At 45.5% G+C, this 17,705-nt stretch overlaps 1 protein-coding gene across 8 annotated transcripts in view; it reads right to left on the bottom strand.

Moving 5' to 3' along the window:
* Positions 1-17,705, bottom strand: part of AFDN (afadin, adherens junction formation factor) — a gene marked incomplete at its 3' end in the record, with an annotated part of 113,258 nt that overhangs the window by 51,701 nt on the left and 43,852 nt on the right. For 4 of the 8 annotated variants that reach the window (XM_081140527.1, XM_081140528.1, XM_081140525.1 and 1 more), the window contains exons 8-13: positions 16,810-16,977; positions 13,828-13,872; positions 9,391-9,485; positions 8,232-8,494; positions 4,571-4,640; positions 624-742 (exon numbers count right to left, since the gene is read on the bottom strand). In XM_081140527.1, coding sequence (XP_080996653.1) covers positions 624-742; positions 4,571-4,640; positions 8,232-8,494; positions 9,391-9,485; positions 13,828-13,872; positions 16,810-16,977 — 760 coding nt within the window. The remainder of the gene's footprint in view (positions 1-623; positions 743-4,570; positions 4,641-8,231; positions 8,495-9,390; positions 9,486-13,827; positions 13,873-16,809; positions 16,978-17,705) is intronic. The other 4 variants (XM_081140526.1, XM_081140531.1, XM_081140529.1 and 1 more) reach the window with 1 other exon arrangement.

Below are 17,705 nucleotides of genomic sequence, written 5' to 3'. Positions count from 1 at the left end.
AAACATTTTAGAGATCACAAGGAAGTAAAATTCTGATTTAGTAAGATGACATGTAACTTAAAAATCGTAAGAAAAGGAAATAACAAAAGGCAGTACTCTGTTCAAAAAAACTAGGCAGGCACAATGTGAGAAGAAAAACTAATTCACCCCCATCTGCCTCAGCAGGGAGACCCACCAGCATCGGACCCACATAGGACGTGAGACGCAGCTGCATGGTGCTCCATGGGTCTCAAAACTCCTGCAAGATCACTTTAGCTTTGTGCATTTTTAAACATGATAATTTATTCTAAAAATGAGTAAAATGATTAGTTTTATATAAATATGTTACCAAATATTAAAATCCTATAAAACCCTCCATGTTTTAGAGTAGCACATTTATTTAAAACAGAGTCATTTTAACTCAACATGCTTCCTGTCTGAACTGGATGACAGTGCAGCATAAAAGGACACACTGTAGACGAAGCATTTTTTTCCCCGTCAACAACTTGAAGTGGAAACGCTCTTAAAATTACTGCTAACATTCTAAAAATGTCAACTAAACCTTTATATATTCAATAACTTTACCCCAGACCCTCTCTGGGCAAGCTTTCCCTCCTTTCACAATGAGAACGAACAAGTCCTACCTGCTTTCCTGCCTGCGGTGCTCGGGCTGCTGCTCCACTCGGACCATCGGCTTCACCATCCCCCGCTCGGCTGTGCTGCAGGCGGACGACACCCTGTCGCTGTCCAGTCTAGTTGAGCTCTAACCAAGGGGAAACACGGGCCACTTATAACACAGCACAGGTACCCAGGCTTCACACCCAGCACTGCAGGTGAAGGCGCCATAATGGCGCAGGGCTGCCGGGCAGGGGACTAGACAGGATGCAGAGAAGAGCACAGGCCAGAAACACACTGCGTGCAGGGGATGGCATAGTGGTACCCCAGGAGCATGTTATTAAAGAATAATGAAACACACAGCCGCTTCCTTTTCAAAGGCCAGATGCTCGCGTTACAGCACAGACATGCAAGCATGGTATACACAGGGTTCTTCAAAGCACAGCAATAACAGTGACTTTATCCCCAAAGTTCTCTTATATCAGGACAGAGCTGATGGAATATGTACAATATGAAGAATTAGGTTCTTTGGTTTGTTAGTTTTTTTTGTTTGTTTTTTGTTTTTGTTTTTAAATATATCTTTATTGATTTCAGAGAGAGGAAAGGAGGGGGAAAGACAGAGAGAAACATCAATGAGAGAGTCACTGATCGGCTGCCTAGCCTGCAACCCGGGCATGTGCCCTGACCAGGAATCGAACCCCAATCACCTGGATCCTAGGTCAATGCTCAACTGCTGAGATATGCCCGGCCGGGCGGGTTTGTTAGTTTTAAGAAAGGATTTTAAAATCTGCTCATTATATATAGCTCAATATGTAATGAAGAATTGAGTACAGAAACTGCTGTATTTCCTGCCCTTAATCAATGCAGGGGAAAAACACATGTATAGCAACCCAGTTCAGTACATTTAAACCCTTCCAAACAGTGCACATTCCTAACCAACCTACAACAGGCAAAAAGGGTGACTTATTTATATTAAGAAAGCCATCAGAACAGTCAATGAGCTTATAGGAAGAAACCCACTGCAGCAAAATGTTACGTAAGAATTCTCACCACATCTGTTCACTATGGAAACTGAGCATAGGTCAGTAAATAAAACCACCCTTGTCTCATCAATGAGAGTCACACTCGGCACTTTTTGACATTTTCCGTAAATGAGATATTACTTTGTAAAAAATTACTCTCTTTCGTACGTTGTGAACATGTCACAGTATTATTTCTGTGCTACAGAACTGTACGGCTGTGTAACACTTTGTTGTCTTTTCATCAGAATTCATTAAGCTAATCCTTATGTTGTTTAAAGTGCTCACCAGTACAGGGTGTCGTGACAACTGAGCCTGTAAACATATATATATATGTTCACAGTAATTAATCCCATAAGATACATTCATAGAAACAAAACTGCTTGGTCAGCAGACAGCAATACTTAGGGTACAAAAATTATTGTAAAAGAATAATCAGTGGATAGATAAATTACGGTAGGTTTACATGCTAACATATTACAATACAATTTAGCTTGTTTTCGAGTGATTTTCAAAGGAAATGCTCACAAAACAACAGCCAGAGGAAGCAGGGCAGAAAGGAGTTTGTGTATGTGTGTGTAGACAGATTCAATTGTGTTAAAATGTATAAACAAATACACGTGCATCAAGAGTTCAGAAAAGGATCCATCAAAATGTTATCAATAGACAACTATAAACGGTGAGTGAGCAATTTTCATGTTTTTACTTTTTTCAATTTATGAAGTTTTCTATGTTGACATTTTATAAAAAACTAGATTTTTTCTATAAAGACAGCTGTATTTGGTTCCAAGAGTGTTTACTCATTCAAGTATTCAACAGATCTTTGCTGAGACTCTTTTGTGCACCACACGCAGTGTAACCCCAGAAGTACAGCAGTGAGCTCATGAGGCCAGAGCCCGACCCTCACAGAGCCCCAGTCAACCGATAAACAAGGTAAGTATCAGATGAGAACAAAGGCTGTACTAAGAATCTGAAATAAGCTGCTGTTGGTGCCTGGATGCTTGAGGAAGCACATCTTTAAGGAAATGACGTAAGCTGAGGTCTGAGGGGTAGCCACGTGAAAACAGCAGGTGGGAAGGACACTGGTGGCCAGGGAGCAGCAGCCAGGGGGCCTGCATGCAGTCACAGAGCTACACCCAGCACACACTTAGCTGGGAGGGGAGGTGGGCAGGTCCTAGGGAGCTGTGTAAGACAGGGTGAGGACTGTGTGATATCTGAATCAGGAAACCCCCAGGGCCTTTGAACAAGAGGTAGTAACAGAATCTAATTTACATTCTGGAAGCATCGGTCTGGCTGCTGGGAGGAGAGTGAAGACAGGGCAGCACAGAGGAGGGGCTGCTACCTAAGGAGCTATGTGTGCTTCTGCTCTGTGACAACTGCAGTGACGGTAGAGAAAGGTGGACACTTGGGGGCTGCTTCACACGTGGAGCAGAGAGAAAAGGCCAATGGCTGGATGTGGAGGCTGAGGGAACGAAAAGCATGAGGAGAGCTTGTGACAGATCCCGGGCCAACACTGTGGATGGGTAACATTTACCGAGACAGGGAAGGATCAGGAAGAGAGGAGGCTGGACAAAGGTGATCCAGGTGGTAGCTGTGTTAAACCTGAGATACGTGTCAGCCGTTCCCATGGGCACCTCAAGCAAGCCTCTGGAGCAGGGAGAGGTCAGGGCCAAGGACAGAGTCAGGAGTAATTTGCACACAGATGATGTCCTAACTCTGGCAACTGTGCCAGATCCCCCAGGGAGCATGGATCAACAGAAAAGAAAGGACTCCCCGGGTCTGGTGCCTTGGACCCCAAATTTCAGAAGAGAAGTAGAGGAGGAACCAACAAACCAGAGTGAAAAGGAACAAGCACCCAGGTGGGAAGAAAAGGGGAGGGACACCCTGGGAGCTGAAAAGAAAGTGCACCAAGTACAGGCGGTGACCCAGCAAAGACAGGTGGAAAATAAGCATCAGACTTGGCAACCTGGAGAACATCAGTGCCCGACAGACATAGTCCCCATGAAGGAGCAGGAGCCAAAGGAGAGCCAAGGAAAGAAGATGGGGTATAGGAAGAAGAATGATTTGTTCAAGAAATCACGCTGTGAACAGCAGGAGAAACCTGGGGCAGGAGCTGGAGGACAGGAGGGTTTTGTTTGGATGCTGGTGAGAATGTTCCAGGCCTGGGGAGTCTGCTGGTCCCAGCCTCCAAGTAGCCCCAGCCTGGCAGAGCCTGGGCACTGCTTTACCCATGGGAACGTGGAGGAATGGACACTGCACCAGTTCCTGGACCAAGCTTTACGGAGACCTGCAAATTCCACGGTTCCTGGGAGGCACCAAGACGTCTGGCTGCCCCATGGAGAGACAATGGGGTGAAAGGTGCCTTGGAGAGAACCTGAGATGACAGGGAGATGGGGGGCCCAGCAGGCCCCATGTCCCAGCACAGCTTGGCCACCAACTAACCCACCGGCCGAATGCGCTCACACAAACAACCATCAGCAAGACCAGCAGACGCACTGCCCAGGTGAGTCCAGACCACCTGCACAACTGTAAGCACGCAGGATGCCTGCTGTTTCAGTCCACTGAGTTTTGGGGCATCTGTTTCCCAGCAGCAGATAACCAAAATGAGAAGAGAAATAACTGATTACACAAGAGATAAGCAAAGTGCCCAAAGAGGTAGGCTGACAGGTGGGAGCTGGGACTAGGTTGAGAGTTAAGGAGAGAGGAGTCCATTATCTTCAGGGACCTCCTGACTGAGATGGGCTGGTCACACACAGCACAGAAGAGAAAGCAATGCCCCTTCCTCAGGGAAAACACAGCCTGCCCACTGTCCAGTGCATCACTGAGAGGTAACAGCCCACAGTTAAGGCCACGATGGATCTGTCTGTACAACAGTGTACAGGTGCACTGCCATAATTCACCCAGTGTCCTGTAACGTTAAACAAACACGGCCTGTCAGGTAAGATGCCAACACCTACCTTGCTTGTTGGCAATGCTGTTCCACTGTGAATATCGCCTCCTAAGTCAAAAGTAGTCTCCTGAACAATGCTGTCGGGATAGAAAGAAACACAGAGTGAAGAACTGTCGAACAATAGGCAGAGTCCCATCCTAGGAACACGAGAGGAGCAGTTGGCTCAACATGTCCATGTGCAAGGTCTTCAGGAAGTCACTTTCCTTCCAGCACACGAAGTTCTAGGATAAAACACTTCCCTTACTGATATATACTAAATACTCTCAAGATATTTTTTAAAACTATATTTAAAAACAATAAATTGAAAAGAACCATAAAGAAAAAAGCAAGCTGTTTCATCCCATAAGCCTCCTTAGGCTGCAAATGGCACAGAAATGAACAGCAGGCATCTCGGGTGCCAGGAGCCCATCTGCAGCTATGGGGGCAATGGTGCTCACAGGCAGAGCAGCGCAGGGCAGAGCTGCCGCTGCTTAGAGTCATCCGATGATTTCTATGGATCCCACTACTTGGGCTACAAATAAAGAAATGGAGAAATTTTTGATAACATAGTAATCAGAACAAGAGTTATGCTTGTTTAATTTTTAGACTTACTCAAAATCCCAAAACTTTTAAATTATCCTTATGAAAAATTAATTCAGATTATAAACAAACTCTCATTCTAAACAGGCAACAACCTGGGCCACACAAAAACAACTTTGGCACAAATGAAGGGAGAGGGAGTCCACTGGTCCCACCCATGACAGAGGCCCAACCAAAGAGCAAAGAGCCCCAAGACACCTGGACACCAACAGCGTGAACCAGCACTTCAACTCCTAGGATTTATAAGACAATTTAAAAAGTTAAGACCTCCCTTTTTATGGTATTTGAGAAGTATATGGTGTAATTGCAAAGCACTACGTTAACTCGAAAATTTTACTTAAGCCCAATCTATAGAATAAACCTAGGAATGGACAGAAAGGTTCGAAACAATTTCAAATTGGAAAAGCAGGTACGAACCCCTCTTCTACCCCATCACCGTAAAAACAAAACCAACTTGTAATGCAAAATAGTATCACACTTTAAAATGGTCACTTTTGAGAAAGTAAAACTTTTTACTAAAGGCTAAATATCAACTTCTGAAAATGACTTTACACAATATATCCCAGTCTCGTGAAATTAAATGCTTATCCTCTGTCACCAAGATATTCACAAAACAGACAACGTTCAGCTGGTCTGCGCTGGCCTGAACGGGAACTCGGTGGTCACTTCATCTCAGATCATCACACAGGAAACTTGAGCGCTGGCCTCCACTCCCACCCAGCGGAGCAGCACACCCCTTGCCGCCCCTCTCTTCTGCGGACAGACAACAGCACAGCAAAGGCCCCGATTCCACCTGCAGCTGTCACCCTGGAAGCACGCGTGCACTCACCACCATGCAAGGCCCTTTCCCCAAAGCCGCTAAAGCTTCCAAGTTCAACACGGGTCCACTTGTCCTGCGCTCTGGATATGCAACTGTAACGTGACCTTATCCATGACTCTGAGGACATTATCCAAGTAAGGCTTTGAATGTAAGAAGCAGGTCTTGGTCATTTCAGCCCTCAGAGCCCAAAGTCACAGTACACGGGTGCTCCATGAGCACAGCCCAGGTGAATTCAGAAGTCCCTCATGCTCCGCCCTGCTCATCAGCATCAACCGTGCTCCCTAGCTAGGAGGGCGTCACCAAGGCTCTGAAGACAGAGCCTGGACCCTGCAGCTAAGAACACACGGATCGCATATCCCTCCACCAACTAGAAAAACAAAAGGCAAAGCCAAATATCACTAGAAGGAAGGAAATAACAGCAAATAGACACTAAAAAGACAATAGAAAAGATCAACAAAACTAAGAGCCTGTTCTTTCAAAGATGAACAAAATTAATAAACCTTTAGCTAAACTGACAGAAAGAAAAAGAGAGAGAGAGAGAGAGAGAGAGGACTCAAATGAAATCAGAACTGAGTAGAACACCGAGGGAAAAGTTTAACTGCATCAAAACAGTAAAACACCTAGAAATAAATTTAACCAAGGAGGTGAAAGACCTGTACAGTCAAAAGTTAAGACACTTATAAAAGAAACTGAAGACACAAAACAATGGAAAGGTGTCTGTGCTCATGAACTGGGAGAATTAATATTGTCACAATGTCCATACTACCCAAAGCAATGTGTAGATTCAATCTGTATTAAAAGTCCAATGACATTTTCCACAGAAAGAGAGTAAACAATTCTAAAATTTGTATGGACCCACAAAAGATCCCAAGTTATAAAAGCAATCTTGAGAAAGCAAAGCTGGAGGCATCACCTTCCTGATATCAAATTATACTTAGCACAGCATAGCACTGGCAAAAACACACACACAGATCAGTGGACCAGGACAGAAGGCCCAGAAACAAACCCATTCAATTAACTTACAATGGGAAAGGACAGTCTCCTCAATAAATGGTGCTGATAAAACTGGGCAGCTACATGCAAAAATATAACACTGGCCCTGGCCAGGCGGCTCAGTTGGTTGGAGCACTGTCCTGCACACCAAAAGGTTGCAGGTTTGATTCCCGGTCAGGGCACGTACCTAGGTTGTGGGTTCTCTCACGTCAATGTCAGATTTCTTGAGAAGCAGGTAGTAAAGGCACATGCCGGTTTTCTTTGGGAACCAAGGGGTCTGGTCATTTGCTGACACCTGGAGCTCAAGGTGAATGGCTAGAAACAGATCTCAAACAGCCCGTGAGATTCCCAGCTTGCGTCCATTAGCATGTGATAATCACACAGTGCTCCTGGGAAGACAGGAAGTCTGCCCTTGCCGCCTTGTACCCTTCTCTTTGGCAGGATTCAAAATGGACAAAAAATGGACCAGGAGGCACAGAGCTCACTGGTAACCTACCAGGAACCACCAAAGTAGAAGTGATAATGCCAATACACTGCCCAAAGATCCACGTGAGGAAACTCTAAAAGTTCACAGCTGGCCCAAAGTCCAGGCTCCGGGTGGTTAAGCAAAGGTAGGTCCCGGACGGAACACGGAGGGCAGTGCAGGAAAGCCAGCGATGGCTGCGCACAGCTGCACTCCCCAGGCACAGCTTCCACTCAGTGCACAGCGCCGGCCCCACCCCACCAACCTGCAAACGGGCAGTCACATGGCTAAACACTGCCAAACAGCAAGTCTTCCTTCCTCCCCACAAAGCGTTTACTAGAGTCAGTGAGGACTTGTTTTCCAGTAAGACACCAACATGGCGAGTCCCCAGAAAGGCACTAGGTGGAGCTCAAGTGTAAAATATTTGGCATCCTTCAGAGATCGCATGTGTTTCCTCATCAGCAACAGAAAAACGAACCCCTCGACAAAAAGTCTGACTACGTAGGATCACTACACAGAGCACAATTCTTCAAAGAGCAAATCAAGTATTGTTTTAAAGGATCAAATAAACAACAAAATATTTTAAAAACCAACCACAACTCCCAGCATTAAGATGGAGTCAAGACCTGCCTATCGTCTTCTTCCCTGAGACCAACTAAATAAACAAGAACTGGAACCACAAACCCACTTTGAATTTTTAAAAATTAAGGCAAAAAATAAATAAAAAGCCAGGATCTATGCTAATTTGTAAAGTTTTAAGCACAGTGAAAGACACGGTGCACTTCTCAGAGGTGATGCGTTGCAGATAATTACCCAGGTTTATGTCTGGGGCCCTTGGTGGGCAGGCCCCCGTCCACAGGCCTCTTCACGAGGGCGTGGTCCTGGCTGGGGTCCACGAACTTGAACACGTGCGATGCCCCAAACTGCACGCTCATCCCGCTCTGCAGCATGGTCGTCTCCGAGATGCGCTGCCCCTCCACATACGTCTCCGCGTCCATGCTCCTGGGCGTGACAGTGACAACACCGTCCATGTTCGTGAGGTCACAGTGATGGGGCTGAATTCCTGAACCAAACAGCTAAAAACAGAAGAAAATCAAAGAAACTGCCATCATAAAGTACTCAGTACTTCAAACAGACTCTTAAAACCACGAGTCCCGAAAACAAAACAAAACAAAACAAAACAAAACCACGAGTCCCCCTTTTATAATACATATAATCTAATAAACTCTGGACTTTTGGTAATTTTTTAATGTATTTTCCACTAATACTGTAAAACCAATTAAACACTGTCAAAACGACTGGACATTTTACTGTCAGCACCCAGTGCCTTGCTTTGAGGCATACCCCAACTGCATTAGAAAGCACAGGGCCCCTTTTACACACAGAGGGTGAATCTGTGCAGGTCATCGGACGAGAGACTCCTAAGGACCTGTCTGCTGCAGTGCTAAGGAGGGATGCCACGACGGAACGGATGTTAACAGCTCGGCCCACCATCCACAACCGAGACACACGAGTACAGGAAGGAGGACCACCAGGTCAAACTCAGAGAAGAACCCTGACCTTCCAATTCACAGAACACGCTGAGCTCTGTGTCAGTAAGTACAAGGACCACGCTCAGCCAACATCTGCACTATGGTGCACTGAATGCCGACTGCTCCATGTGTCGGCCCATCGACAGGCATTCTCAGGTTATCTCCCTGAGGGAGACCTGTAAGATCACTGCCATCTTCCGGAGAAAAGCAGGGTCTCAAAGGAATGTCACGGCCACTCTACGTTCCAGAGGTGGGGCATGGACATAAACTCACTCTGCCCTTTCACACTGAAGCAAAGTGACACAGCGTGAACACGGCATTTACATTAACACATAAAGCCTTTCACTTTTACCCATTCATTCATCCGCTACCACGTGCTATGACCTACTGAACTGTGAGGGTTACAAAAGGAAGCTCAGAGCCACAGCACCACTGCACACCTGGATAGAGTTGTCGTCAAACTTCTCCGTCCCAACCTCGGTGACACTGAGCTGCAGGCGGTAGAGCTTCGGCTTATCCCTGGAGTCAGAACCATCTGTGAGAAGCAAATGCAAGGTTATCTCAGAAGTGAAAGCACAGTTCTCTCCAAATTTACAGCATGCAATTTAACTAACTAGATACAGAAAGTTAAAATTAAGACACTTGAACACATCAGCTTCTGTTTAATATAATTTAAGACGCTAAATGCTTTCATATCAACATTTCTCATCACATAAAGACTTTTCTCCACCACACAGCCTTCGATTTTTGTTAGTGATTCTGGGGAGGGATCCTACCGGCCAGTGATGATCATCAAAGACCCACAGGCCTTCCCTCAGGCCAGATCCTCCTTGTAGTAAACCTGCCATCTACCCAGCACATGGGGCGCACGGCTGGTGGGCACTGCTAGATCACTGAGGGAGGTGTTTACATGCACAGCCTCAGGGCTCACCCCACACCCCCTGGACCAAAATCCTTGGGAATGAGGCCCAAACCTGTGCATTCTGAATAATGTCCCCAGTGGTTCTCATATCCATCACTGACATCGAGTGCAGTGCTTAGCTCCACGGAGCAGAGCTGGGTGAGGACAGGAAGGGGGTGCCTTAGAGGTTCTGTGTTACTTCACCCTCCACAAGGTGTTGGGACTTTATTCTCCCTGCATGTGAATTTATATCTCCCTACGGCTTAGGAAGAACACTGCCATTCGGTCTTGTCTGTACCCAGGAATACTATACACTGGCACCTACTACGTTTTCTCTACTACAGAATGATGTCTGTCAAAGACCTCTTCAGATTTCAGAGCTGTGCACACGTGAGGCAACGTGCCCCAGAGAACCTACGGACCACAACAGTCTCAGTGTTGGGCCAGCCCAGTCTGCGTACATACGCTGCAGTCAACTTAGAAGGCCAGTGGTCTCCCTGACCTACTGCACTAATGCCTGTGTCGCCCTCAGGACCACTCACTAAGTTGCAGTTAAGCTGTCTAGGCGCTGGGACTGGGGGTATAAGCCAGGAGGGCTTCAGAAGGTAAACATATGGAGTGCGTAAGGTTTCAGGATGCAGTGTGGTCTGAGCTCTCAAAGACACAGATACGGTAAGTAGAGCTCTGTGAGAACTGCTGCTCATTTTAGAGCACACAAAAGAACATTCCAATAAAGCTTTCTCTTTCTCAAATAGATTGGAGGTCTGTGCAAGCTGGGTGAAGGGAGGAGCCACTAGAGCAGCACCTGAGAGGCGGAGGTCTAACGGGCATTAGAACCGGGTCACCATCTGTGCTGCTCGGCATGCTGGGCCACCCTCACTGGACACGGTGCAGCTGAAGCATCTTTCAAACAACTTTATTTTCAACTCCAACTCTAAGTCCTGGACCCAAAATGAGGCATCAGCATCACCTGGGCTCTCCCGGGACCTGGGTTGCTCCCTCCAGACACCTAAGTCCAGTCCCCCACAGGTTTACAGTTCTGCTTGCTCTAACACCACCGGCAGTCCCTTCATCTCCACAACACTGACCACACCCACCATGCTTTCCACTGACTCAACGCCCCAGCTTTGAGCTCCCTGGTGGCTAGCTTAAAAAAAATCTCTTTATCCTGGCACTCGGCAGTGTCTGGTCCACAGTATGCATTCAATAAAGATCTAACATGTTAACAGTCAGTAATCATTAACTAAACATGAGGAAAACTGAATAATGCAATATGGTCACACCGCAACTACACAATGAATCATAAAGAAAACAGAAGCAAACAACTAATCAACAACAATTACTTCAGCACAAAGTTAAAAAGAACATGAAAAATATGGCTGTTTAGAGTGAAAGAAAAAGTCACATAATGTGCTTCTGTTCTGAACGCTTCTGAAAGGCATCTAGTGAGCTAACAGCTATTATATACTTTTCCACGTCCACAAATAAGGAGAAGGGGAGAAACAGAAACTTCTTTCCCAGTCTCCTTTCTGACCACTTCACAGTGGTAACAGAAAACACAGGCAACACCTTTACAGACAGGTTTCGAGTGACCTGAAAGACGGCCACAGACTGCGTAGATAAAATGGTGTTTGGCTGGAGTTCGGGAAAGGAGGGAAGAGAAAGGAGATGGAGGCAAATGATGCCCTGAAGAGTGGTACCTTCCCTCTCATAGAGTCCACTACCGTCTCCTCGTGCGAGTACAGCGATCACCTCGCAGGCAGTCACAGACACAGCTGTTTCCTAACACGAGTCCTCAGTGCCCCTTCCTCGCCAGGTGTCGACAGCTAGTCCTTCTGCCCAGGGCCCGAGCTCAGTCCCTCAGGTGCCACAGCCAGCCCGGAGCCCTTTCCAGTGGACAGGCCTCTCGAAGGGACCCTGCCATGTACAGCTGCACTACTACCAGAATGCTTAAAGTTTTTTAAATTTATAATTCTGTCTTTAAAAAATTTAATATACGCATACGGTTCAAAATGTAAAGGGCACAAAAAGTGTCCAGTGCTAAGTGCCTTCCCTTTCCACTCCTGCCCGCTCCTCCCCAGAAGCAAACCTCCCAGGAGCTAGTTGATGCATCTACCGCTAGACACCTGGGACTCAGGCTCTTCCTCCTCTCCTGGGGGCAGCACAAACGCCTGAACACTCTTTAGGGCTGTCAAAGGAAATACATGACACCAGTCACATGTGCAACACTTGGGATAAACGTACACTAAAAAAAACGGATGTTTTACCTGAAATTCAAATTTATCTGGGTGTCTCAAGTTTTATCTGCCAACCCTGACATCCCTAAGTTACTACTCACACTGCTCTGCACCTGTTTGTAACAGGACGTCTTCCATAACGTTCTACATACTAAGGGAGAGCCCATCACAGACAAGCCAGAGCACATCTGCCCGGGGGCATTTCGGCCCACCCAGCTCTACACACACAGTTCTGCTCACCCTCAGCAGCTTTCCAGAGTGAACCTCTGGAAAGTAGCCTGTGGTGCTAAACAGTTCCTTCTTGAGGTATCGAGGGGAGGGGGAGGGGAGGGGGAGAGGAGGGCAGGGCAGGGCCTGATTCATTTACAGAACACTGATTGAAGAGCCTCCAAGGTCCCAGGCACTGTGCTGGGTGCTGGGGAGGAACCGAGCCATGAGAAAGTGAACACAACACAGTCCCACTCCCATAGAGCTTACATCTTAGTAAACTACACATTAGTTGAGAATCTATCAAAGAAATTTTGAAGTTTAATGAAATGAATCTCCCAGCACATTTTTACTAACTCTACTCAAATAGAATGGCATAGAAACTAAGAGTGCTTTGGTCAAAGCTACTGCACTACTGTGTGGGTTTTGTGTGCTCACCAGGTGAAAGGAAAGGCATTTCCTCCCCATTGTTTCATTATTTTTTGGCACGAAATCAACACACATGAAACAGTAAAGAACCAGCTCCAAGAGTAAAACAACAAGAACACACCATAGACTCTTCTTCATGTGTACGTGAGTATCAAATAGATAAAAGCATCACTTGTTTATATTAAAAAACAACCACCCAAACTCTAAGTTTGGTTAATATCAATGAAAATCTGTATGACCAATTTGGAGAAAATTCAACTAAAATAAGATGTTAAGAGGTAAATAAACTTCATACAGCATGGGAAAGTATTTGTTACATGCAACATGTAAAAAATAATGTTTAAAATATAAAAACAGGCAAAAAATAAGTATTTCCATAAAACCAACAACTAGCTGTACCATTTAAGATGACAAAGACTGAGCTACACAAATTTGAGAAGCATATTCCAAGTGAAAAAGTACAGCTTGCTAACAAGAAATGAATTCCACCCAGGAAAACAAGGGACCCTAAGAACCTCTAAAAGCTGGTCGCAATGGAAGTTGGTTCCCTACAGGAAGGAGTAGGTGCCAAGGGCATGGCTGGTTCTTTTCCTCTTGAGCTTCCCCAGGAGTCGCGTCAGCCACACGGCTCTGCTTTGAGACACTGCTCCCATCAACCATCACCATTAGATCATGGACAGTGGTGAACACAATAGCTCCCCCGTCCTGCTGGCCTCTCCGTCTCTGTCTCTCACCCCCGTCTCTTTCTCACCCTCAATCTTCTCATTCTCTCCTTCCCTGTCCCTGCCTCCTCTCCCCCTTATTCTCGGGGGGGGGGGGACTAGGAAATCAGCTCTGTCCCTTCTTTAGTCTAAGTTCTCACTTAAGACAGACTGAATAAAGGAATTGGACATTTTTGCAAAATAAGCCTCCATTATATTAAATGAATTCGGGGTATGGAATACTTAGTAGACATGAATAAAATGAGACTACATTAAATTTCTTAAAATAAGTCATTTATACCAATTCAGAGCGAACACGCACATACCACACTGGGTCGGTTAACCTGCTTTGCGCATGAGGCTGCTAGTGTTCTAGCTGACACAGTAGGAAGCACGCGTTACCTTCGTGAGTGTGGTAGCTGTAGTAGGCAAAGTGGTTCCTTCTCCCTGGGGTTAGACATGCAGAGGACCCAGGTGAAGGCGGCAGCAGCGGGACAGAGGCCATGCGGAGCATGTGGAGGGAGGAGGAGAGAGACAGGAGAGGTGAGCTTCAGTGAGACTACTCGCCCAGAAAAAAGGGCATCCACCCCACCCGCCATTGGAACTGTGAGGACAGGACAGCAGGGCTCCAGGCAGGGTGTTTTAGAGACCAACACGGACTGTTAAGGAAAACACCAAGATAGCAGGTGAGCCACCAGGGGCAGGAGAACAGCAGTTAGTTCATTGCATGGAAGACTAGCCCCCCCACTTGGCTCCTTCTTCTGTTGAAAGAACACAGTCAAATCCAAAGCAAAGCATAAAATGCCCTTTTAGCCCCCATTTCTCCAAAGACATTGCAAGCACACACCCACATCTCAAACACCTCCAGCCCACAACACAGGCCCTCAGCCCAACCCTGCGGACAGATGCTGGCCTGGTGATGTGTCCAGTGGAAATACAGTACCTATCCACTCATAACAAGTCAACGTTGACAAATGACTTGCTTCTAAATGGAAAATCGGTCAACCTCACTAAGCATGCTGACTATGAGAGTGCAAACTTAAAGAGACAGTGTGAACCACTGAGAAGAACATGTCTCTGGTGGAGACCTTGGCCCAGCCTTCATTCAGGCCTGCGACCAACTATTTGCTCACCCTTAACACAGTGGTGGCAGATCTTAACTTGAGGCATTTGTCCAACAATAAAGCTGTCCAGCAGGCGGCTGAGGGTGCTCAGGAGTGACGTCAGACTAAACCTAGTCTCAGGGACTCACCATGTGGTAGTACAAGCAGCTCTCGGTGTGAAAAACACTCAAAGGCAGGAGGAAGCTCACTCACCTTGGAAACCCAGCGCTCGGCCTAAAGCAGCAGCTTGGTCAACGCTGACCATGGCAGAAGACCATGACAAAGGACACTTATTAACAAGTGTGTAATATATGCTGTTGCCAATATTTGGTGAAAAGTACTACAAAACTAATATTTATCTAGTCTCTATTACCTTCCCAAACCTACAAAAAACTTTACATATTTTTATCACCTGGGAGACTATAAGTATGAAATAAGCTGTAAAAACAGCAATTCTCACTAGAATATAAGTTTCCGAAATCGTAAGTTTAATCTGTTTTGTCGGTGTTCTATCTCCAAGGCCCAGAACAATGTCTGACATACAGTAAGTACTCAATAAGTACTAGTCAAGTAAGTGAATGAGTGAATTCTCATCCTGTTTCTGCTGCCACCCAAATCACCTTCCATTACTCACATGCCAGTTATCCTGCCGGCTGCTCTTTACCAATTCTCTCTAAACTGGGGAGACTACCAAGTCCTTAAAAGTTTTGGTTTGGAGAAAACAATCATTAATTTCTAGCATGTAACGCAAAATTTTAAAGAACAGACCCAATACACAAAGATCCTAAAAAATTTTAAGTTCAAAAGCAAATGGCTGTTGCCCTACCAGTGTTGTTCAGTGGTTAGAGCATCGGCCTGCGAACTGAGGGCCCTGGGTTCGATTCTGGACAAGGGCACGTACCTCGGGTGCAGGCTTGATCCCCGGCCCCGGTCAGGGCACATGTAGTAGGCAATCAATCGATGTGCCTCTCTCACATCGATGTCCCCCCCCTCAATTCCACTCTCTCTGAAAAGCAATGGAAAAATATCCTCAGGTGAGGATTAAAAAAAAGGCTATCTCTCAGCTGCTGGCCACTGCTCAGGTATCAGCACCAGCTCTCGTGCACTGGACAGATACAGTAACACCCGGACGTGTTTCCAAACCACAGTGAGAAACCAACAGCTTAACTGAGGGGCCAAGCAGTACTAACCTATTCCTCACAGCTGATCGATTAAAAACCCTCCAGCATAACTATACAGACCACGGCCTGCAGCGCGCTGCCACCGAGCGTCAGTTACTAGCATCACGCAAAGCAGCCTCACTTCTCCTGCGCAATCTAACTTGGCTGTGCATGAGGCTGCTGGACCACAAGCACACATCTGATCACCAGTCATAACCTGTGAACAAACATGAACACTCCAGAGTGAAAGGAGACAACAGCACAAGTCCTGTCCACAGAGCCACGGATTACCTACGTAACTGCTGTGGTTCCCAGCTAACTCTTCCTGTAATGACTGACAGAGCTTTATTTAAAAGTGGTTCTGCCAAGGAGGGAGCAATAGTCTGTCTCACAGCAAATTATAATACAGGTCACATATTCGTACTTTAACCAAATAAAGACAGAATGGTGCAGTTTATCTAAATAATAAACATGCCATGTATATCACATATATGCAAATATATACACTACATAGGTATGTGTGTATAAAACATTTCTTTCAGAATGTCAATGTATCTCTCTACCTGACGGCTCACTTATGACAACAGTTTGGCTTAAGAGAGCTCTATAAACAAGGTACTTTGAGGACTAACATGAAAATAAGCTTAGTCTACTGTCACTTTAAACCAAACACCCTTCCTCTCCCCAAGGGACTTCACTGCACTGTTAAAGACATTCTTTTCAGAAACTGTTCATACGTCTAACAACTGTGACGAATGCACATGCCCGCCTCTGCTGAATCCATCTTTAGAGGAGCCCATCTCCACTGGCCATTGTTAGGTTAAGTATTTTACAAGGTTATTTTGAAAATGTTTAAAAGGGAGATCAATTAAACCTCTCCTTCATTCTCTACAGTCACTAGTTTAACTTTTGTTTTTCAATATCAATTTCTGCCTATGTGAACTTTATTTTTATGCATGAAAGTACGTATCTTATGACCTTAAGGTTTTGGTTTTTTAAAAAGTAAGTATCAACACATGTCATCTCATGAGGGTTATTTTTTAAAAAAAAAAAAAGGTCTGAAACAGGCTGTCAGCCAACAGAAAGACTCCTTTAAAAGACGACATTTATCTACTACTCACCTGGGCTCAACTCCACCAGGTAGGGCAGCTTTTCAGGAGGCAGGGCAGAGCCGTAGCTGGCCCCATCAGCTCTCTCCTTGCCCTTTGCCGGCCTGCCATCCAGGTGCTTCTTGGCTTTCTTAGGGACGTAGTCTGGGGGCCTCCTCTTCAACTGAAAGACTAAAATCCCTGGAACAAAAGCACTGTCAGTTATGAACCAGACTCAGGAAGTGCAGATGGCCAGCAAACCGGCAGGCCACCAGTCAAAGACTTATCAGGAAAATGTAATCCGATAACATCTCCCAAGGAATACTCGTGTGAACACTTACCCAATTATGCTTTTACTCAACAGTCTCTTGATGTGTTCTGAAAAACTCTAGCAAGCAACTTGCAAAGATTATATTAACAGCTACCCAAGTTCATTACATGCTTGAAAAATAACACCAGTTTAAGAATAAATTAATGTTTATATTGATAAACAACCCTACGAGCAATAAATATATTCACACACACATATGACACACACACTAATACATACACACAAATATATGTTTAGTTGATCTGATGTTTATTTAATTCAACTGACTTAACTCAGAATTTAAAGGAATTTCACTTTAATAAAGTTTAACTTTATACTGTCTAAAAAAGTATTAAGCAAGTGTACTTTTAAAACTACCAATACATTCAAGCACTGACAGGGCTGATTGGCAGTAAATCTTTACATATTTATTAATGCGAAGGCTATCTACAGAGCAGCAGCTGGCTTAAATGTGAATCTGAGAGCATGAAAACTGTGTTCTACCAAGACAGCTTCACTCCCTCACTGCCATGAAATAATTAGAGGAAATGTCTGAACAGTGAAAAACCGGGACTCCTTTTTTGAAATAACAAATTACTGGGCAATCTTCAGGGTGGCA

This window comes from Miniopterus schreibersii (assembly GCF_964146895.1).
Source record: "Miniopterus schreibersii genome assembly, chromosome: 6".
In the NCBI taxonomy this organism is placed as follows: domain Eukaryota; kingdom Metazoa; phylum Chordata; class Mammalia; order Chiroptera; family Miniopteridae; genus Miniopterus; species Miniopterus schreibersii.
The sequence above is the reverse complement of the archived record's forward strand: the minus strand, read 5'-3'. Positions and strand labels throughout refer to the sequence as shown.